We start from the raw sequence: 23,122 nt of genomic DNA on the forward strand, positions 1-23,122 counted from the left end.
AAATTTCCCATTGTTCAAGATACGGTTTATCTTTCTCCTTAACTTTATCAGGACCCTATGGATTGTGCTGAAACACTCATTGGCATTTCATTAACTTTGTAATTAAGGGTGAAATCAAATAGCTTAATTATTTTACTGAAGTCTGAAAAGAAGCACTTAATGAAGTTTTCCAGTACCTAATTCACTTGAAGTGAGTTACGGCATATCTGGCATGAAAACCTTCACACTTCATCCAACTTTCATCTGGCAGTGCCCTGTCACCTTCTAGTGAATAGTGCCGGTCCACCATGTCCCCAAAAGCAGAAGTTGTGCATTTACAGTCTCTTTTCCACAGGGGTCTGAATCTTTTACTCACACCTGTTTTTTGTAACCTCTTTTCTGTTTGAGACTGTTCCAGCCTGCAAACTACACAAAATCTCCCTATCCCCTTGTACTGCTCTGACCATGAAGGATATTTTTTTTTTTGACTATTGCTTTACTACCTAAGACATAATTTCTCAAAGTTCTAGCTTGATAAGGCATTTTTTTCATCCTGAAATGTAATTCAGGAGTTTGGACTCTGCAGTTCAAGCAGGGAATAAACACATTCAGATTTTTGGTCCAGTTGTTTAGTTAGCTGAAAATGTACTTGGGATTGAAGCAGGCTTGGCTGACAGATAAAATCCTTGCATTTATGCATATCTCAAGAGATTGGGTGAGTTCACGTATTACCCTCATTTGTTAGAATTATTTTCATTAATAAAAGCTTGGGCTGCTTTCTGTCTGCAGAGAATATGGCCTCTGTGCATAAGGTGGCATTAGGGCTTTTAAACTGCATATGCACGTATTATTCTGTCTGCCAGCATTTTAAAAAGTACGCTTCAAGTATTTTAAATGTATAACACATTATTTGTATTTCCGTTTAATGAGGTTATTTAGGCATAAATTACAGGCTAGTATGGTAAAAAAGTTCATGGCACGTCACAGGATTACCCAGCAAGCAATCAATGACAGCAGCATCCACTTGTGGCTCAAATAAGAAGTTGGCTTCCTGAGGCAAAGGCTCATGAGTCTTCCAAATCCATGTGGAAATGTGCTGGGAATAAGGGGGATCCATCGCTATTGAATTTTGTTGAATCCTTTCTCTGTTCTGGTCCTGCTGTATTTTCTAAGCACTTCCCTGCTAATAACTGCTTTCTGTCAGACGGGAACTAATGTCAACTTTATTTTACAAAGAACTGAGCTTCAGAGAGAATAACTGCCAAGGTCATGCAGGCAGCTTGTGAGCTAGAAAGTGAAGCCTTGGGTGCTTCTTTTGTTGCCTTTTTTTCTTTATTTTTTTTTTTTTAATAGACACAGAGAAGTCTTCCATTTCCTGCCAAAACTTGATAGCTTCTCCACCTGCCTCCTTGAGATACCTTCTGCAGCCCCCTTAAATCAGCAACTTTTCCCAGTTCTCCTCTCCAGTAGGGCTCCTGTGGTGCAATAGAGTCGTCTTACTGCTGCCCTGTGCTTCACCGAAGAGCTGGGCCAAAATCCAGATACCTGCCTGAATGTGGCCTTTGCTTGCAGTTATGCCGTACGGTTGAATGCACGCTCTGGGTGTTCTTCGGGTACGCTCTTTGCATCTTTAAAAACAGAAATATGTTTACTCAAGCTTCTATAGCACATGGAGAAGTGGGAATTTAGTACTCCTCCTGGTTCAAAAACCAGGTGTTGCCCAAGTGCAACATTCCTCTTCCCGCAACTTTCCGCATTATGTGAGTCTTCAGAAGTCTTTCAGATGTGGAGGAGAAGGAAGGCCAGGTACATGGTGGTGTGTAGGTACAGGGAGTTTTGGATACAGGCAGGAACCTGTGATTTTACTGCATCAGGAAGAAAGGTCCCTCAGGTCACATAACTCTGGTCTCCATCCTTCAGCATTTCTTAAAAGTCTTCCAAAATAAACAGCTTCTTAAACCTAGTTTGTTAGCCTATGAACAGTAGACAAGCAGCACACTATGTGATGACTTTTGGACCGCATACACTGTGTTCAAAGTAGTTTCTGTTCTGGACATTTAAAAGGTTATTTTACTTTTAGCCATGTTTTGTGGAAACTGAAGCAATGGCTGCATGTCACTTACTGGACCTCAACAAAACCTGGATTCAGAAAACATCTCTCAAGTTCAGGGGAAGAATATTTACAACCTCGTGAGACCTCTCTGGATTTATGCTATGCTCCAAAGGTTCAATATGTTTTGGCTAATACCACTTCAAATTTAAATTTATTTTTACCACAAATTCTGTTTTTTTCCTTCTGGAAAGAAATGCTAGGATCATGTAAAATACACCTGTTTCACTTGTGGAGACTTTTGGTTCTTATCTGAATGAAATCAGATTGCCTTAAAATGCTAATCTCCGTTACTGTGAAGTATGCTACTAGGAATACTGGGAAAGGTTAAAAACAGCAATCTGGAGGCAAGCTGCTGATTGTTCCTATTTGTGTAGAAAAAAATGTGGTTCCTTATTTACTAGATGCTTGCTCTGTGTTCATCCTAGTAAAAGATCCTCCTGCAGGCCTTAATACTGCTGCTATTTTACCTCCCCTAATGAATATTCAAAAGCTGCAGTCATTGAGGACTCAGGTGGCAAAAATAGTAAGATGATTGAATCAAGCCTTGACATAAAAGCCTAAAAGTACATTTCCAACTACATGGAAATAGTACTGATTTCCCTTTCTGACCACGTAAAATAACGGTGCCAGGAAATCTCCCATGAATTAAATGCCTGTTTCACACACTAGTGTGATCGCATCTTTCTGTATGATGTGTTGTAATAAGTATGTTTAAAAAAAAAAAAGACAACAGGGCTTTCTGTAATCCTCTCTCACAAAATGTATTGGAATTGAAAAATGGGTATAAAGGGCACACTGTTAAGATATGGCAAAGCATGCATTGTTTGCTGCATAATGCAGTCAGGGTCTCCATGGTAAAAGAAATTTTTATTTTATTTTTTTGTCACCATCAGCAGTTAACCTAAAGTAGGAGCTGCTCCATTTCATTATAGGTTAAATGACTTACCACACAAAACTAGCTGCGAAACGTACATCATTAACGCTGCGTTTTTTAATGTGTTTTAAAAACATGCTTTAGGATTAGTGAAGAAAATACAATACAGCATATGCTATTGTTCTGGAATTTTTTTTAATAGAAAGCGCTCCTTTTCAGCATTCCCCCTTCAGTGGAGTCACTTAGACACTTCCAGCTGGTGGCAGGGGATACAGCCATAATACAGCTTTCTCTGTCCCAGCTGTCTTTTTCATTACGTTAAATGCATTACGATGGCTGCATTGTTTTATAAAGGCTCAGGTACACAAAGGTATAGGAAGAAATCTGCAGCTATGTATTTTTGTAGTGACTGCAAGCTTCTGTGAGATCTCTGGATGCTGAATGTGTTCCTGGCTCTGGTCACAGATTTCCTTCCAATCACTGGAACATTTGCAGTAAGGGCTGGCTAAAGGTGCCCGAGGAAATCACCTTTTACAAGGGAGCATTGTTGTAAAGGATTTTTAATGCATTATGGCTCACGCAGCATCACAGTTAAAGAAAACCAGGGATTTAGAAATTAATGCTGATGAAGAAACTGAGAAAAAAAGAAAACACAGGAAAAGATCCCGGGATCGGAAGAAAAAGGTATCTAGATCTGTGCCAAATTCTGACAGGGATTCTTTTGTTTTAATTTTCTTACCTTGCAATTGAAGTATCAAAGCTCGTTCTTGCGTGTAACTTTGTGACTGTTGGAGTAATTTGTTAACGTTGTAGAATCGCATTGATAACCACGGCTGTGGGGTTTGCAAAGCAATTGAATGTTTAATTGGATATTAGTTGATTGCAGTGATGATGCAGGTGGTGTGCATTAGTTTCCCAGATAAATCACTTGTGTTACCATGATATGCAAACTGTCTGTGAGTTGAAAATAGTTTGTAACCATGACGTGAGGTTGAATGCTGAGCTTTTTCTTAGGTTTAGCCGCATAATAGTTTAGCCTTACATACATGTACTTAAAAGGGATGTGTGTGGAGGCAGATTTTTTTTCTTTGTGTTGGGACTGTGTCACATGTTTGGCTTCTGAAACATCCATTTTTGGGATAACGGTACAGAAATAAGGTGTTTCAGTGTTTCTCTTTTTTCCTAAGGGTGAGCTGTTTTACAGAGTTGAGCTGTAACAATCTGCTATTAGCAACTTTCTTTTGTTAGGGAAATATGTGACTGAGATTGCAGAGCCTGCTTTTTCTCTGCCGTAGATTTGTCTTAGCTGCAGAAAACCCTCCAGCACACCAGGATCCAAAAAATCCAATAGGCACTGCATTGCTCATTGTTGAGTGCAGGAGCCTCTGTGTGATTCTAGTCTTACTGTTTCTCTCTAAGGTATAAAGCAAAATAGTTACGTTTTGTGGCATAATGACAGATAAAGAGGCCAGCCACTTTGGCAGCTCTGTGGATTTGTCCTTAAAAATGACACCTTGTACGCTGCTCTGTAGAAATAAGGCCCTGCTCTGTTTTCTTCTCTTTGGCTGTATTTTATTATAATTTTTCAAGAACAGATCAAGAAGCCAGTTGTCTTAACGGAAACCTGGGAATGTAGTATTTCTGTGTGCCTTTGTGAAATCCCCCTAAGGGGGGATTGGATAATCTTCATATGCTCAGAGAAGCAGTGCATGTGCTTCCTAAATGACATGTAGATTTCCTCTAACATATGTGCATCTTTTGGTTGGGTGAGAGTCAGCATTTCCCTGCCCTTTTCCTTTTTTTTTTTTCCCTCTGCTGTGGCAGTACTGTACATAACGAAAAGCACCAAGAAACCCACTGCCTTCTGTTCTAGTGAGCACATTAGGAGACTGTTTAGATGGCTGCAGTGAAGATACTGCAGCATGTTAACTGTAGGTATTTCTTCTGTGTGAATGTATACATACAGATCTCCTGAAACATCTTCCAATACCAAGGAGAGTGTGAAAATAAGATTCTGTCTTTGGGGCCAATTTGGAAGTGCTGCTGCTTGAAACTGGCCTGAATTAGTAATATTTTTCTTGTCTGCTGGTTGGGTTATGTGTGGGTCTGTAATGTAGCTACCAGGGTGGGTTTGTCCCTCCCAGCTGAAAATGACCACAGCAGTTAAGAATTTTAGGAGCTGGCCTGTCAACCCATATTTACCTATGGCTTGTGAGCTGAAATGTACCGTCTCTCAGCTAACTCTACTCGCGATGCAGGAAGCCCACGTTGTACTTAATGCGCTCAAGTTTAACAATAGCGTGCCCAACCATATCCGTACACTGTCTTTGTATGAGGGTGCTTTCTCAGTTTGTAATTAGAACAATATAGAAGGGATGTGGCAGTGAGAGGCTCTTGATTCAGTGAGGTGAGACAATTGCTTTGTGGACAAAAATGCTTTATTGTTTATACAACACAGTGCTGTAAAAAGGAAATCTCTTAGCAACCAGAGTGGCACATGGATAAATATCAGCCTATTAATCTCAAATGTGTGGATTTTTTCAGTGTTTTATTTCTGCATCTTAAGAATGAGATAAAATAGAGGGCTTTTGCTCCACCAAAGGCTTTTTTTTAGTCATACCCCAGCCCCTTCATGCCACACTGGAATTTGGTAGCTTATGCCAGTTTCTTTCTGGGTTTCCTTAGAACTTTGCAGGTTCAGGGCATATAGAAGCTCTCTCTACTAGGACAATGGAGCAAAAAGCAGAAATTGCTTCACTTAACATTTTTACATTTGGGCATCAGTCTTCTCATAGCAAAGACATGGTTTTGGTACCCAGTACAGAGGGCGTAGGAAGTCCAATAATTGTGGTTTGCCATTTTGTACTTTCCTGACTATTTAAAACATTTTCCCCCCAATTTTTCCACTATGAGTTGTGAGTCACTTCTTGTTCCTCTGCACCACCCACAGCAAGCAGTACTCAGGGTTTTTTTGGTTGATCACATGATACTGCACAAAGCTAACACTTTGCTTAAGCAGTATACAGAAATATCCTTTAGGGTCTTCCAATCACATTGGCACAACAGAGAGTGCTAACATTTCTGGATAATTTATACAGCAAGGAGACCAAGGCAGCCACTGGTTAGAAAGTACTGCTGGTGGGAGTACCCAGTGGCCTAGACTTGATGATACTAGCAACAGTCATGCTGATTTATGTTCCTATTTAGTTTGAGTATTGCAGTCTGAGGGCAATATTTCACTGCTTTTGACTGGTTAAGCAATTTACAGTGTAATAATGTTTCTGTTAAGGCTTGCTTCAATACTTGTATGAGAGAAATGACCTTCTTAAGAATATACACAGAACAAAACCCTGTATTATATCCAATCCCATTTAATTTCAAGGCAAGATATTTTCAAATTGCCACACTTAGCTCTGTAGAGATGCTGTGCTTGTGTGCCCTACAGGCCCACCACGTTCTTTTTCTTTGCCTGAATTCAAGACATTTGTGAAGGCTCAGAGCTTAAGTAGTTTGACTCTTGTAAGAGAAAGGGATGGGGCCAGCAACTGAAGTGAGTACAGTGAAGGGTCTGCATTATACAGGTTTCCTGTTTATTCTGATCAGGTTTATATTACAGCTTCAAGAAGTTCTGCCTCTGGATGGTTGTGCAGTGTCCTACACTGCAAAGAGTTCGAGTACACCCAAGGGCAGACCTGAGCCTTAAATGGAATCACAGAACGAGCCAAGCCACTGTTAATATGTGATTGATAGGATGGCCAGTTTGATTCCTTAGAGCAGGGCTCTGTTTTGCATAGTTTGGTTTGTGAAAACTAGAAATTGTTTATTCTGTAATAATGTCTGGAAAGAAATCAGTTACTTAGTGCCTTTTCTAAAACAGAAGTGATCTCTTGGAATTTTTTTTTTGTGCTCTCTGTTCAGTACATAGTAGAAGAGAAGGGCGGGTCTTGGCACATACTCAATGATTTATGTTTTATACAATATTCAGTAGGACTGAAATGGTTTCCATTTGCGTGTAGTGCTCAGGAGCTGGCATGTTCTTTGGGAACACAGAATAGCTTGATCATAATGCAAAGCCTGGCTGCTGCTGTCTCTGAGACGTTAAAGGCTGTTGCTGTCACATCGTCTGCTGCTGCAAATTTGTGGGCAGCAGGGAGACTAACGGATGCCAATGTTGCAAATCCTGGTAATTTCGTCATAAGGCTTACAGTGTTTCAAGGTTTTACTTAACTTTCAGGTATGCTGGAGAAATTGCCCTGCAATTTCCTAATGGGTATAAATTGAAATGCTGTGTCAGGAATGTTCAACCTGTAGGTATGCGGCTGTTCACGTGGCTTTGTGGAGCTTGTGCACCTTCTGGGCTAGGCTCTGCCTTCAGCTGCAAGAGCCTGTGGGAGACAGCTTGGACTGCCCGAGGTAGCAGAGCTGGAAACACCTCCCAGGGGCAGCGGGACCCCAGGAGGGCATCATCATATCCTAGCTGGGACACTTCTACTGTTCCCTTTCTCCTCAGCTCTCCAGGCTGTCAAACATTTGATGGACCTCAGCCATGTCAAGGTTTCAGTATGAGTCTGATGAGGTTTAAAAAATTCACTATCTGCACCCACACAATTAACCTGAGCAAAGGGTTGTGTGCAGACCTCCTTCAGTGCAAGTAGATTCTTCAGTTTGGTTCACAGTGATAATTAAGCAGGTTTAAGGAAAACAGGGATAATTCTTTCTCTGACAGGCACATGTTTCTGCAATGAATTGCCCTGTGGTTTTAAAACCAGTTTGGACTGGAATTGGTGCAGTTTTCATATGCAAACAAGTCTAGCAGTTATCAGGTAAAGCTTGAAATGTGAGCTTCATGGCTTTTAACTCCAATGACAAGTACAAATCCCCATCTATTTTAAAAAAAAATTAATTTCAAGATTTTTAAACAAATCTCAGGATCAGAGAGATCTGTTTCATAGTTTCTGAACAGTTGAACTTGTCAGTAGTAGAACGTGGATAGGTCAGGCACAAACAATTGCTCCTTAACTCATTTGTGTTAAGGCACAAACCAGGCAGATGTTGCCCTAACATCTGGGAACATGGCCTATGGTAAGTGAAAAGATTATGTAGGTTTAGGGCCTGAAGGAAAGACTGTTAAGGCAGTGGGTCTTTCCTAGGTCCAAGGAAAATTTCAGCCATATCCTGGATTTTGGACATGATGCTCTGTCAGAGGCAAATCTAATTAAATAACTGAGAGATATTTTTGATAGATGTTTAGGGGCACTGGTGGATGGGGTATCTACTAGCAGTGTTGAATTCTTATTAGCATGGGGCTTGGTGGTGAAAGAGTGTTTCTATTCAGCTGGGACAACAATTCTTTCTTTGAAGATGACCCCCAAAGGAATGAAAAGATTGCATTGTATTGTGTGGGTAGCACTACAGCATCATTTGAAGTGGGCACTGCTCAGTGTTGCTTTGTTGTTTATAAACCCAGAAAAAATTTTGCACTGTTATACATTTACATTTTTATTTAGGCAGGTTTAGAACATTCACCTTTCCTCCTCACCTTCTTGATGCACGGGATTTTGCCATCACAATGGACAGCCGTTAGTTATTATGTAAATGTCAGTTTGGGTTATAAACCACATTATGCTTAATGTTACCAGCTCGTGGTGGTAGGAGATGGGGAAGAGGGAAGACTAACGATGGGTGACCTCACCATTATAGGAAAATTGTTCAATGAATAGATTTAGAGATGGACTCTCAGTGAGTGTAAATCAATACTGTTTCATCTCCTGGTTGGTATTAATGGAATCTTTTATCCTTCTGGTTTATCCACCCAGGCTGGGTTTTATTTGGGTTGTTTGGGGGAGTGGGGGCAGGGAGGGGAACATCTCTTCTGTGGGAAAATGGATGCTTTTGAAGCAAAAGAAAGTTCAATTATGTTTGGTGAATGGTCATTTTAAGAAAACCAACAACAACAAAAAAAAAGCAGCCAAAAAGAAAAAACGAAACCCAAAACTCTTTATGCAGTTATGAATATTCAGCTCCGTGCCCAAAAGTCAAAGCACTGCTAATTTCAAGCTCTTAACTTTCCTGAATTGATGGTTTCAGGATAAGTCATGGGCACTTTGATACAATTCCCCTTGGCCATTCAGTAAATGTTTGTTACTGTGAGCCAAAATATTTGTCGACTAGTGGAGCTGACTGAGCACCTGCTAAAATTGAGGGTTAGGCTCAATCAGACCTAGCTTGATGGGAACAGGGGTAAGAACAAGGGTCTTGGTTTATGTGATGTCGGTAGAGGAAAGAAATAGAGAAGAAAAAAGTCCGAGTTGGAAGTATTTTTTAAAAAGTTTACTTAATTCCCATACAAAGCCTGATGTATTCCCACGTTGATTTGAATGAAGTTTGGATAATAAAGGCCTGGGTTTGCTGTTATTCTGTAATTTGTACAGCTGTTTGACCACTGGTAGAGCGGTAACAGGGATCTTCTGACTGAGGCAGTAGGGCTAGCGCAGGACTGCATTGTAAAATCATAGAGAACTGAGCTTTAGGGGTTTTATCAGTGCTCCTGTTGAGCTGGAAACCTCTTAGGCCTTTTAGCCACTCTACAAAATAATGCCTCCCTGTTAGACCGGGATGTGTGGGGGCCCTTTCAGGTAATAAGTATAACTGAGATGATACAGCTGCCCCACATAGTTGCTGACTTCAGTTATCTAACTTAGGCTGTAGCCCTAAGTATTAAATGGAAAACGAGAGGTGCCTTTGGAAGGTAATTCAGTGTGTGCATGTGAGTCAAGTAAAGCAACGTCCTCATTTTCAAAGGTATCGAGCATCCTCCAGCCCCGCAGCCTCAGCTGAGAGCCTTGGGCATTCTGCAGATCAGGCCCTGGCATCTCTGGTGGATGTCTGGGATCATATAACACTTTTAAAAAAATCTTTCTTATATGTCTGTTGCCTGACTGTGGTTTTTGTGTGGAGCTCTGCTTTGTTGGCCTGTGCTCTGCGAGGTGGCTAGTTACCGATCTCCAAGGAAGAGGTCAGCTTTGGTTTTTACTTTTTACAGAGGTTGAAACCACTGTATGGTGACTTGGAAGGGAAATCCAACAGAGTGTTTCTTTATTATTTATTCAAGTAAGACTAATGTGGACAGGAGAACTAGATTGAAATAAGAAAATTGTTTTCCTAATTGAAATGAAAATTCACTCCGGGATGTATTCATTTTAAAAAAATAATCATAATTTTGCCAATAAGCTGAAGTTCTCCATAATTTAGAATGTTATGACTGTTTAGTAATGTGAATTTGTCCCACATGAGATTGTTAGTGCTCTGATATGTACACAAACAGCTTAATGCTTTTTTATTATATACCAGAGCTAAAAATTTATTTTGCCTTTGTAGTTGCAGAAAGATATAGGACATGTTGTACCGCATAGTCACCTTCACCTGAGCACTATTTTAGAAAAATTTTTATGGTTTATTTTAATAACCCTAATGACGTATTTTGCCTAACTTTTTGGTTGCTCAGCTACATTTTATTTGCAGTTTTGGATTTTAGCTTATTGGGCAGCTGAAGGGTCTAATGTATTATATGTTGCATCATCACAGGATGATGCACAGGGCTTTATAGAAGTAGCTACTTCTTGATAAAAGTGGTAATATCCAAGTATCCTCTGTTAACACACCAATTGCTCATGAGCACAAGGAGGAAATGAAAGTCTGCACCTTAACAGGTATCCACTCTCCCATCATGGCAAGTTATACAGAGACAATGTCTGCATTTATTTCATGGGTGTAACGTGACATATATCCTGGTGCCTAGTGGAGGCTACCTCAACAAAATCTCCATCACTAGCGTTAAACCTCGTGTCTCTGGTGACCCCGCCTCTACCAGGAGCCAGGCAGGCTCCCAGGTGTGCCTGGTACTTCTCCCATGGGATTAATAATTTGTAAATATAAAAAGCTCCTGTGATCTGTCACTTGCTTTCCTTGTGAAGGCAGGGACACATGTGTCACTTTGACACCTGATCCAGTGTCAGAGGAAATCACTGACTGCTTTCTGCAGAGAAGTCCATGATAGCTTACAGAAAATTGTGGTTTGTAGATTCTGAGCAGGTTCCTGAACAGCTCTCTCAGTTTTGGTGCATATTGAGGGAAAATCACTGGTCGCTAAACAAGCTTGAATTACATTCACATATTCCACACTTGTAATGCACTTTAAGTACACATGCATAGATGGGATAAGGTTATAACAGATCAATTGTTTGTATTTTTGTAGAATATGGAAGGTATTTTTGAAAGCAGAAAAGTGTATCCTTTTCTAGTGAAATCTTGTCGGCTGAGCTCTGAGCTACAGCCCTATCTTTAACCCTGTGGCCTCTGCTTTTTGAAATAAGATGTTATCAAGTATCCAGGCTCTGCTGGAGTAAGAGGGTTGGGAGGGAAGTCAGAAGAGGAGACAGGTAGTTGCTGAAGTCTAAGTGCTGTGAAAGGATTTCCTGGAGCTGCTGAAGTGGCTGTTTTTGCATAATCCTATTTTAAAAGTAAGCACCACGATTATGCAAATCCTTGAACTCTGATAGACTACAAGCAAGTAGTAACCAATCTGAATTCAAGTTCTTGCATAGTACTGAGCAGGGTGTAACCATGGGGTGTAACGCAAATACTCTTCTCCACTAATGATGATGTGATCGGCCAAGCTGGTATGGTGCTCCTGTAAACAGCTGCTTGTATGGCGCCTTTGTGCTCTGATTGCTGAAGAGTTCGGCCTGAAAAAATCATACCCTCTACTAGTAAAGGATTTATACACAGCAAATATATATGTAATGCATGTACTATGTAAGTGAGATGGTATGTATGCAGGGCAAGGGCAGGAGGGGAGGCGGCGGTCAGGGATTTGGTTGTGACTCCCCACCTGTGTGCTTTGCACCAGTCCATCCATTGCCCCAAGTCAGGCGTCTCCAAAGTGTCCCTGCTTCCCACAGCGAGCCTCCATCTGGGTGAGGGAGCACTTGCACTGGGAGAGGTTGTGTGGTGCTGTAAGGGATTTGATTTCAGAGGAAGTGTGTTCCCTCTGCCGTGCCTTGCTGGTGCAGCAGCTCCTGGAAAGCCGGGCTCAGGTCATCGCTGTGCTCTTGGCCAGTCTGGGTCCTTAGGGAGAAGCTGTCCACAAAGTTGTTAGCGGTGTTTTCAGAAGCATGCGCTCTGTGGGTGTATATAAATAATATGTTTCTTCATTTATGTAATTTACAGTGTGATTCTATTCCCTTGCTGTCGTTGATTCCTAAAGGAGTTATAAATCCTTTTTTAATGAAAAGACAGTTTGCAAGAACAAGTCATTAGATGGAACAGATCAAAATGTTAAATGGTCCTTTTCAAACTTCTGCCACTTTTCTTTTGGAATTCTCAAAATGACAGCGTCGCCAGCAATTTCTGCATAAAGTTCCGACTTCACAAAGCTCAGAACAATTCACAAGTCAGTGCAGTTGTTGATATCTACCTTTCAGTTAGAGCACGCTGATTTGCATATTCTAACAAGCTTTCCTTAAACACAATATTAAAATGAGAAACCACAGTGATGCTATCCTGCTGTACCCTCTAATAAATCATACTTTTACCTGCTCTATTTGCTGTTGACAGAAGACAGAGATGGGGAATTCACGTTCTGTTCAGCACATTGCTTCATTTTATGGGGGATTACTTTTAGATGTCAGGACGTAGAACAACTCTGTCGTTGACTTCCTTCAGTTATGCAAGATTGTCCCAGCTAGCTGGGCAGATGTCCTTTCCAGTGACAGGTCCTGTATGTTGTCCCCATGCTTACCCACCTGGAGGGTGGTCTCCTGTGGTCTCTGGGAACCTGTAGAAAAGCAGAGCTGTGCAATATCCGCTGGACAGATATTCCCTCTGCTTCCCAACGTGAGTTTACGGGGCATTTTACTAACAGAAAGCAAAAGTGGAACGGAGCCACTGTCTGTAGCTAGCTATGTATAACTTTCAGGTCATTTGTCCACAGCTGTAATCAGAGTATCATGTAAATATAGGCATTCATAGCTTTAGATGAGATTCCTTCATAGGTTGAGTAATTTTATTTTGTCCCACACAGCTTTTTTTCTTTCTCCAATAACTGCATCGCCACTCCTTCTGGACCCTACCATGGTATCTCAAATTGCAATAATTTCCCATCGTTAAACACCAGCTTAACGTTTAGCATTTGCAAGCATCTCATCAGCTGAATTTACCATTGGCCCATGAGGAAATATCAGTGTCTGGGTGATCTGAGTCTGTAACCTGTTCTCCTGCCCCTTTTGGATTTGTATGAAGCTAGCAATCATCTCTGGTGCCGAGGCTAATGTTTTCATGCTGACTGTAGGAAAATAACTGCAGATATTACTCAGAAATAGACTGCTGACTGGACCTTGAAGCACAGGTGAATAAGCCTGGAGTGCTCTCTACGCCTGAGGTGAAAGGTCCCCCAAGAGGAGAGATGTGTACTGAGCACCTCAAGGTACAGCAAGTTAAGAGCCTCAGTCCACGTGTGAGTAAATGCAGCATTTTCCAGTAATGCTGAGGAAGCCCCTCTCAAAAAAAGGCTTTTTTTGGGCCAGGCAAAAGCAGACAGTATATTCTGGAGGGTGGCTGTGGATGGTTTCCTTTTTCTTACACAAGGCGCTGAAAAGTTAAAGCATCCTATAGTGAAATATTGCTTGGAAGTGGGTGGGAAAGGCTTCCTTTATTACAATTTTACTGTCTAAGCAAATAAAACCTCTTCAAGGAGAATCAGTGAATGCACTGGATACCTGCAGTCCTAGTTTTTCCTACCACTTGATTTAATTTGAAACCACCAGCACTTTGAAGCTGTTAAACATCAGAATTCTGATAACCAAAGACTGCTGTTTTTCTACCAGTCTGAAAAGATTAAAAAGATGTTGAGAAGAAAACATCTGTCATGGCAGTGGGTGCACAATCAAAGTTTCTAAGTAGGGCAGCCTGAGGAACAGCCAACGCTTTTCAACAGTTGATGGGAAAGCGTATGTAGTTTGATGTTCCTATCTGATATTTTCCTGTCTACCTTTTTTGTAATATCAGAATGCCTGGTTATGCTTAAAGGAGGCTTAATAAATGTTTTGCACGCTCAGCACACGCTGCCCACATTAAAGATAAAAGTATGCAAGCTTGCAAGTCATCCAAGCAACAAACAAAGGGTAGGGGTTTCTCTCACTGACTCTTCCAGTTTGATCTTAAGCAGTTAATTCAATCTCTGGTTTTCCTCTCTGTAAAATACCTCCATATTTTCCTTCCTGTGCATTTTAAGGATCTCTTTTCAAATGGAAAGCACTATTTTTCTCTTGTTGATACAGAATATATTTTGTATGCCTTAAATACGGATCATTGCTACAAAATAAGGCCCGTGCAGGGTTTATAGGTTTTTTTACTGACCTCGGAGCTGCTCAGTGCTGCCCTGGAGTGTGACCTGTTAGCTGTGTCCACAGCTCTTGGGAATTTTTTTGCTGGTGTCTTGCTGTAATTCTGGAGGAGAAATGTGGGTTTTAAAGAAGTATATGTTTTTTAAAAAGCTTTTGGTGGAGAAGTATGCATGGGAACAATTCTAATTATGGCCCTTAGTATTCAGTACAAATATCTAATTTACTGTTATTTGGATTAATTTTCTTTTATGCAGTATATCAAGCCATTGGCTAAAGGCTGTTTTATAATGATTGATCATACTAGTTAAGTCGCAGATAGAAACACATGTTGTTTACAAAGATTTTGTAAAGCTTTTTCAGAATTGTTTCTGTTTAGCCTACCCAATATACAGGAAAATTGTCAAAATCCTGGTTTCAGAAGTGTGTGAGTTTAATCTGAAATAGCTAAAGTGTATTTCGTAACGTTTTATGTATCTCCTTGTTGACCTATGTGCCTGTTATCCTTGAAGCTAAACTCACTGAATTGTGGTCAAGTCGTAGGTCCAATTAGAAGAACCACTGAGCATATGCAATAAATTCAGCTTGAAAGGCCACATGCACAATCTGCCTTGGGTTGGAAAGCCAAGAGATGCTGTGACAAAACAAGGTCCACAGGGAAGCTGTTCAAAATTGTAGCCCTTTGTTCCCAACAGCAAAGCTGCCCCTTTCTCCTTGTTTACTACCAAATGCAAATGAGCAAACAAAGCTGGTGCACTTTTAAAACAAGTCAGTTAGAAGGAAGATGAGAAAAAAAGGAACGTAAGCATTAGAAAGGGCCTTGATGTTGAAACGGGAGCAGTGATTAAAGGGGAGATACAGGAGGAGAGATTGGGGCAGCTGACCCAGAAGCTCGCTTCTATTTTGGCTGTAACTAGCTGCTGGGAGATGAACCCCTCGCTCTGAGGAGCTTCTTATTAACCCACAATGTTTTGCCCAGGCTGAATTGGTAGATAAAACTTGGGAGGGGAGGGAGCAGAATTAGGACAAAGCCAGCAAAAAATTCGGTTTGTGCTGGGGACTGGGCTCCAAACCCCGCTGAGTTCAAGGAGACCTGCCGTTCCTTTCAGTCTGGTGCAGATAGGCTCTATGAGCAGTGAAGGTGATGTATGGCTGATAAGATGGCTAAGGGGATGGCTCTCTTCCCCGCGAGCACCAGCCCTACTGCGAGCGAGCAAATACAGTGCTGCCTGCAGGGCTGCTGCTCTCTGATTGCATTGCTGCTGTGGGACTGCAGTTGTCGTTGTGAACCCCTCCTCCCCAGACAGAGATACCGGCTTGTTAGGGGGAGAAATTCAGGCATCGAACTAGGCAAAAAGATAAAAACTCTCTACCTTTATATAGCAGGGAGAGAAATGTAATTGGTTGGAGGACATCCAAGCGATTGCATCTGATTAAGTCCTTGAAAAGATGAGATCTCTGATCCATTACCTGCTGCATGAATTTACACCATGGATATGTAGCCTAGTGCTTTGTCAAGGTCTGCATACAAAGAGGTAACCACAAATTAATCAGGGCTTGTCAGTTTTGTGATATTTCTGGTAGAAACTTGAGCAATTCATTTACGCCTACAAAATAGCAATTGTTCCCTAAAATAGCAGCCTGCTAACCAAGAATATATTTTTTTGAAGTTTAGGGGTGAAAGCAAAATTGAGTTTCATGTCTTTCTGTGTGTTTTTCATTTGCAGTAAAATTTTTCTCACATTTTCCTCGCAAGTCAGAACCTCTGTCCTAGTTTTTGCAAGACATGCTCTCTGTGCCTGACTGTTTCCTAGAAAATAGTTGTCTGAAAGAACTACCTGAAAAAGGAGCAAAGGAAAATAAAGTCACGGAATATATTCATATTCAAACTAAACGGTTTCTTGAGGAAAGATTGAGGAAATACACAAAGAGGTAAAAATAAAGCTGGGGAGGAGCGGGCGCAGATCTTGCAAAGCTGGCCAGCAAAAGCCCCGGCAGAGCTTTTGGAGGCTCCTGACTGGACCTTTGCAATACATTGGGTCTTCCTGCGGGTTCAGCTTTGTCTGGTTTAGCTATTCAAAATTGTGTGTTTGGTTTCTTTTTTAGAAACATGCATGTTAACTAGCAGCAGTTGATTTTTGTTAATAAATGCATAAAACAACTGATACTGTTCAGATGAATATTAATTTCTTTGCCTCTTGGATAGTTTTGTTCATGCAAACATAAACTGAATATATGAAGTGTTATTAACATGCAAGTTGCCTGGAATTAGCTTTATTTCACGGGTAGCCGGTTACCGTGATTCAATAAATGCGATTGTCTATAGTTCTTGTATTTGGCAGTTACAGATTAGAGCTGCATAGCTTTAGGGAGGATGTTCTAGCAGTACCATTTAGGTTTAATATGTAGCAACCTTGTTTTGAATACACGCTGCTGTTTGAGGAAGAGATGTTAATGGATGCTCAGGGGAAGAGTGGTAGCAAGAGAGGACAAGGTCAGAGGTAACTCGGAGTGGATTAACCAGCCTCAGAATGACAGCATGCACTTTTTGCAAAAGGCAGAACCAGGATGTTTAACAGCAGAGCAGCGATGATAATGCTGGATTTCACACTACCTTTTTTAATGAGAAAAGGGCAGTTGTATTTTGTGGGCGACTGTTGATGGCTGTCCTCACACTGCATAGTAACAGTCCAGTGAAGTCAGAGGAGGAAGGCTGGTCCTTCAGCCTTGCGTTGTTAACATACTGCTGGTGTTTTAAAGAATATTCTTCTTCAGTTCTGATGTCCTACAAACACTAAGTTTTCACTTAAAAAGATGCTGCATGCCTTTTAAGTCTAGTTACATTGTACATGGAATGACTTTTTAAAATGTTTGACCCATGGGCCATGGCATTGTTGCCTTTCCTGAAGGACGCTGCCAAATGCATGTGGGAGGGGGTCAAACCACGTGTAGGGTAGCCTGCAAAATGAGGGGAACTCACCTGTCTCATCAGAAAGAGCGAATTAAATAAATCTTTCCCTGCAGAGAACTAAGTTCCTCTGCATTAGATCAAGGAAAAGTTCTCTCTGATTTTTAAAACCTCTAGCTGCAAAAGATAGATTAGCTGTTGCAGCTGAAATGTGTATGGAAAAATGATGCTATATGCCAGTCACAGATTTCAGTTTTCAGAAAGCAAAATATTTTGCAACTAGGCAGGCTGATCAGCTTTATGTGTTGAGTTGATAGGAAAGAAAAACTTCAGGCAGCTTCTGGTTCTGAAATCTTTATTTAATTTTTACTTCTGCTTTCGGCCAGAAAGACAATAAAAAGGAGCACTGTTGCATCTCAGGGCTCACAAATGACTAAGCAGACTGCACGATAGCTTTTCTTCTGGGTCTGGTTAGTCCAAAGTGCTAAATATTCTGGCACTAATCCAGCAAAGTACTTAAGTGTGCACTTAAGTTTAAGCCTATTTGTAATTCAGTTGAGTACAGAGGAGGCACTGTGTGCTTAAAGCTGAGTCCATCTTACGTGATGTGTTGAATGGGGGCCATGGTGCTTACCCCATCAGAAGGGGGTGAGGTTTTAGAAGACAAGGTCTGTCCTGAAATGCTATCAGTTATCCCAGCTCTGTGCAAACAAGGTTGGGTGTGAGCACCTGTGAGCTCCAGATGGCATCATTTACCTTGAACAGTAGATTTGATATATTGGGGATTCCGATTAACTCCAAAATTTGGCATTTCAAAGGCATTTTTTCTTCATAGGTGCTTTTTTTTAAGCCTGTGTTATCAGTATTTGTACGTCAGTAAATAATGGTCAAACACTGACAGTGAGAAAACATTGAAGATGAGAATAGTGGTAAGTCCATTAAACAAGGCAAGGAAGGCCATATAGCACTAAGTCACAGCTGATAATTGCACTCATTGATTTAATCATGCTTATTAAGCAGCTAATTAACTCATTATATGGCTGGTGTTACAGAGGTATTAATGCAATATGTAAAGTGTAAGTATATAAATTCTCCTTTGGGCAGTTAGTTGTATGCCACAAACAAATGTAAATTTGGAACTTACTGGCCAAAGCCTAGCAACTAATTCAGGTCATTTTTTTCAGATAACAGTTTCTTAATTTGAAATATCCAGAGTCACAAATATGATTTAAGCTCAGCAAAGTATTTAAGTCAATAACAAGATGAACACATTCTGAGGAAGAAAAAAAAAAAGGCAAAACAGAAATGAGCCAAAGAACCCATACAATGCTGATTTAAATTTTGGAAAAAAAAAAAAAAAATCAATCGCTCGAAAGTTGGGCTTTGGCACGTTGAACCAAACAACTTTATTTTAATTTTGTTGTTGTTGTTGTTTTGGAATTTCTTTGCAAGTGTTTTGGAAAGCTGAAAACTGATTACAGTGTGTCATTTATATTTGGCTAGGGATTCCTAAAATAATTTCTGTGTAATCTGGTGATTTTTTTCCCCAATTTTTTTTGTTGTTATTGCTGTGAGCAACGGGAACCATTTCAATCACAAACGCTGCTCTCTTTGTGACAGCTCTTCAAATACATCATAGCCCTATAGCAGATTCAGTCTTGTGAAAACTATTAGGGATCAGCTTACCCTAAGACTGCAAGGGAAATTAAATCCGAGCCCATGGTGACGGCAGTTAAGCATGTACTGTCATACTTGACACATCCGTGATTCTGGAGACTCAAATAAGCAGTAAAATAGTTAAGTGTTGGTGTTATTCAGATGAGCATGTTCTTTGTGACATCGCACAAGTGTGTCTCATCTTGTAAAGTGGAGTAAGTTAATTTACTAAAGTGTTTTCCTAAAGCCAGGAGTGAAATGTGAACATCTCCATTATCATTAATCCAGGCATTTCATGCTGTCTGCTCTTTTAGTGACTATTCCATTCAGCGTTTGCAATGGTATTAATAATACCAATTGCAAGTAACTAAAAGCTGGGCTGCCTGCTGAACTGGGGGCGAATCATGCACCTAGAGGTGTGAGACCTCCACCTTCCCATCGCCTGCCGGGGAAGGCGTTACGTGGAGGTGGCTGCCAGGGTGAGGCCTAGTGCTAGAGAGAAACGGACCAGTTCTGTAGGCATGTTGATCTACACATGAGTATTTCCTTTCTCAAGAGAACAGATGATGTTTTGAAACCTTTTAAAAACTAGTTTAGGTCAATGGATTCAAACCTAAGATTGCTAAGAAGACTATTTAAAATCACAGCTATTATCTATTTTAATTTCCTCTGCTGGAGAGTACCCCAAAACATTCATTATGTGGAGGGTATAATCTCTGAACAAATGACATGGTGGAATTAATGAACAATTAACTGTGATCATACGTTATAAACAGAGCTGATTAGAATCCACACATGCCTGGGTTTTAGAAAGACTCTTTTGACTCAGCTTTGTGTTGGTGAGGTAGGGCCTTGCAGCTCTCATTTCTTATTCATTGTGTGAGCATAACATCATTTCCTCTGAGGTAAGGCTACATCTCTTAGTTTTCATGGCAACAAGACAAAGAATTAATCTGTTCTTCAACTTTCTATGTGTGGGGAGGGTAGGGGTGAGGAAAAATCTGATATTTTTTCTTTCCTGGTAATTATCCTCTTATCTGTTTAGCCAGGATGGTTACGTTACAGACTTTCTCCCATATCCTGGAGACTATTCTCCCATGTCCCATGTGGTGATTAAATCAGAGAGAATATTGTAAGGCTGTAAGAAAGAGAATATCTGCCTCCAGTAGCTGTGGCTGCATGGTGGTGTATGCAGCGTGGAATGCAGTTACTGTGCTGTGCGATTTACTGTCTTCATTAAATGAGACAAGCATCAGGTGAACCGTAGAAATTCCATCTGCATTCGCAGTGGGCTCCATGCATACTATTTACACTTTTTTCCTATCACTTTATTTAGCTTCCGCAAGTATGTTTTTAATAAATGAACACCATTATAAATTACGATGATTCTTTCAAAACAATAACATCAGATACTGTGATCAAGAATATTTTCAACCTTAAAGGGAAAATGCTTCTGCCATTTTAAAATAGAAGCAGGCCCTGAACTGTCCTAATGTCACTGGGGACAGGCGAGGATTTGTTTCAGAAGCTGCAGTGCAGCACCAGGCAATGACTGGACATACAGCTTGATGATTTTGCATCACATAAAAGCACTAGCTTCCTTATCGCCTCAATGCTCTGATCATCCTGAAAAGTGAGACAAAAGAAATGGTCCACTGTATACTGACCTTCATTGTAACAGCAGAAACCTTTCATTATTTTATCACATTACTTGATAACCCTCAAGGGCAATGCATTTGAAACTAGGAAATGTCATTTACAGAAAGAATGCACGAGAGATTGCTGTTGCATAAGGAGAGGTGTAGTTTTACACGTGTACTCTGTGTGTGTATTTCTGCTCTCAAAATGTACTTGAGAGATGCTTAAGCAATAACTTACAGAACAGTTCCTTAGTCAGACACTGTTATGTCTGAATAATTTGTTGTGAAACGCTAAAAGGTTGTTCCTAAAGTAGGAACAACTGATTCAGATACAACACTAGAAGTGGTGAAATGGTTTGTTTGAATTACACAAAGCTATGTTCAAATGGTACTTTTATTATTTCTAGCATGCTTACCAAGCATTCTATGCTGGTAGGGACTATGCAACCTAACTATTAAATAATTGGTTTGAGGGGTTTTAGCAAAATCCTCAGAATTCAGAGTTTATTAATGTTCATGATGTTAAATGTTCATATAATAATTTTGTTTGTAGGATCATTACCTGATTCTCATGCATTCTTATCTTGCATTACTAACTACTTTGAGTAGTGCCCAGGTACAAATGGAAATAAATGACACTTAGGCAGATAAATCCACAGATTTTCTGGTAGGGTCCATTCAATTCTCAGGTGTCTTTTGCTCTTAGTATGCTCCATTTTAAACCATGATTTATCCCGTTACTGTGCCCTAGTACTGATAACCTGAGATACAAATTATAAACTATGCTTGTCTTTAGATAAAAATTTTTTAAACTAAGAATCTGAAAGTGTAAATGTGGAGTCTCTGAAATCTATCTGCACCTTGCGTCGGCATTCAGCATTTATAGGGCTGTAGATGCAGTGGCTTTGACCAAAGACGAGCAAGTGGGCCAAAGCACCCTGGGGGACCGTGTTCCTGTGTGAAGGTCACAGAGCACGGTCCCCAGCCGGATGTCACGAAGGGAAGACCTCAGGAGGCTGGCTCTGGAGGTCACGATGCTCTCGCTGCAGAGAGCTAGCAGTGTTTTGTTCACTGTGTTCAAGCAGATGGGAGAAAGTGTGACAGGTTTTGGGTGAAGAGTATAATTAGAGTAGGTAGCAGGATTTGCCCTTCTTTGTGCCTTCAGCTTTCCACTGACTGAGCCCTGAGGAGGCAAGTGGCTCCCTGGCTCTGGAATAACCCCTCCTGCCTGTTTTGCTTTAGAGCTGCTTGGCTCTGTTGACTGCCCTGCCTTGAGCAGAGCTAGTATCTTACAGTGGTTGTAGATGTGACAACTTGCTATTAGAAAGGATTTGCTATCTCTGGTATGAGAGAAAGTGAGGCTTTTTTTCTTCTGTCTCATATTATCAGGGAGTTTGAAAGCAGTAAGATCTGAAAGTTTAATGTTCAAGAAGAAAAGGCTTGTTCTAGTTGGTGGTGGAGTCTGTGTAAGCAAAGGCAAGGGTCCAGCTCTGTAGGGACTTGGGAGTTACTGTTTCAATGGGATTAAAATGGAAATCTTCACAGAGGAAGATTCCTTCTCCTTTAGAAATGTCTGTTACACACTGGTCACTAGGCAGAGACCCTTCTGCTGGCTTTTCACGAGGCAGCTCCAGAAACAATGTAGTTTTATCAGACCATTGCTCCTTATGAGCTAGTTATAGCAGCTTTCCCATAACCCTGTATTGCTGTAATTAGGACACTGCTGTCCTAATGCACATGTTCTGCTGCCAGGCTCTAACCAGCTCTCTCTTCAGGGCTCTTCATTGTTCACCGTGGACACACTAGACCCTTCAAAGCCGATGTGATTATCTATGATCCAGTTCTGCATGAAGTCGCAAATATGCTCTTTGACTTCTACCAGCCAAAGTAACATGCCAGGTTTTACAACTGAACAAAATCTGTGAATCAGCTGAAGAAATATCTTCCTCCAGATGCAAATTTTTAATTCTAAGGGACAAACAACATAGTCAGTAGTCTTCTGTAAACATGTAATATTCCTTTCCAGGATAAAATTAATAAAAATCATGGCTTGATATGTATTGCTTTTTGCAAGCCTTCCCAGATAGAGAGTGGATGTCTGGAGACCAAACCAAGAAAGCGTTGATCAATACAGCTGAAGAAAACCTGCAACATTAGTTCCTCAGCCAGCAATGCCATTGCTTAATAACTGGCATTGATTATTGAGGAACTGAATACTGTGTGCTAAAAAATGAGACTATACATCCATTTACAAAAAAGCGGCTCATCTCTCGTCTGGCTTTCGGAGAGTATCTGTAACCAGACTGTGAGCTACAACACGTTGATGACCTTGGAGAAGCAACAGGGCATTATAAGAAGCACGAAAAGTCTGACACCTAGCTGTAGTCTCCATGTGATCTTAGAGTGTGGCCCTGTGTTTCCTGGACTACAGTCTGTTTAGACTCATTGAGCCACTTGTCACTGAAAGCCGCAGGGCTTAACTCCTCTTTTTCCTCCATCTCACCACCCCCAGCATTTGTGTATTAGTGTTGTAGATGTTCAGCTCACTTTTGG

General features: G+C 40.8%; 1 protein-coding gene across 2 annotated transcripts in view; it reads left to right on the forward strand.

Moving 5' to 3' along the window:
- Positions 1-23,122, forward strand: part of ANK3 (ankyrin 3) — a 375,046-nt gene that overhangs the window by 163,625 nt on the left and 188,299 nt on the right. Inside the window, exon 1 of one of the 2 annotated variants that reach the window (XM_064464771.1) lies at positions 3,323-3,650. The exons of the other annotated variant lie outside the window; for it this stretch is intronic. Within the exon in view, the coding sequence (XP_064320841.1) occupies positions 3,537-3,650 (114 nt within the window). The 5' untranslated portion in view covers positions 3,323-3,536. Of the gene's footprint in view, positions 1-3,322; positions 3,651-23,122 lie in introns of those variants that run through there. 2 annotated transcript variants of the gene reach the window in all.

Source organism: Phalacrocorax carbo, chromosome 13 (genome assembly GCF_963921805.1).
Source record: "Phalacrocorax carbo chromosome 13, bPhaCar2.1, whole genome shotgun sequence".
Taxonomy (NCBI): Eukaryota; Metazoa; Chordata; class Aves; order Suliformes; family Phalacrocoracidae; genus Phalacrocorax; species Phalacrocorax carbo.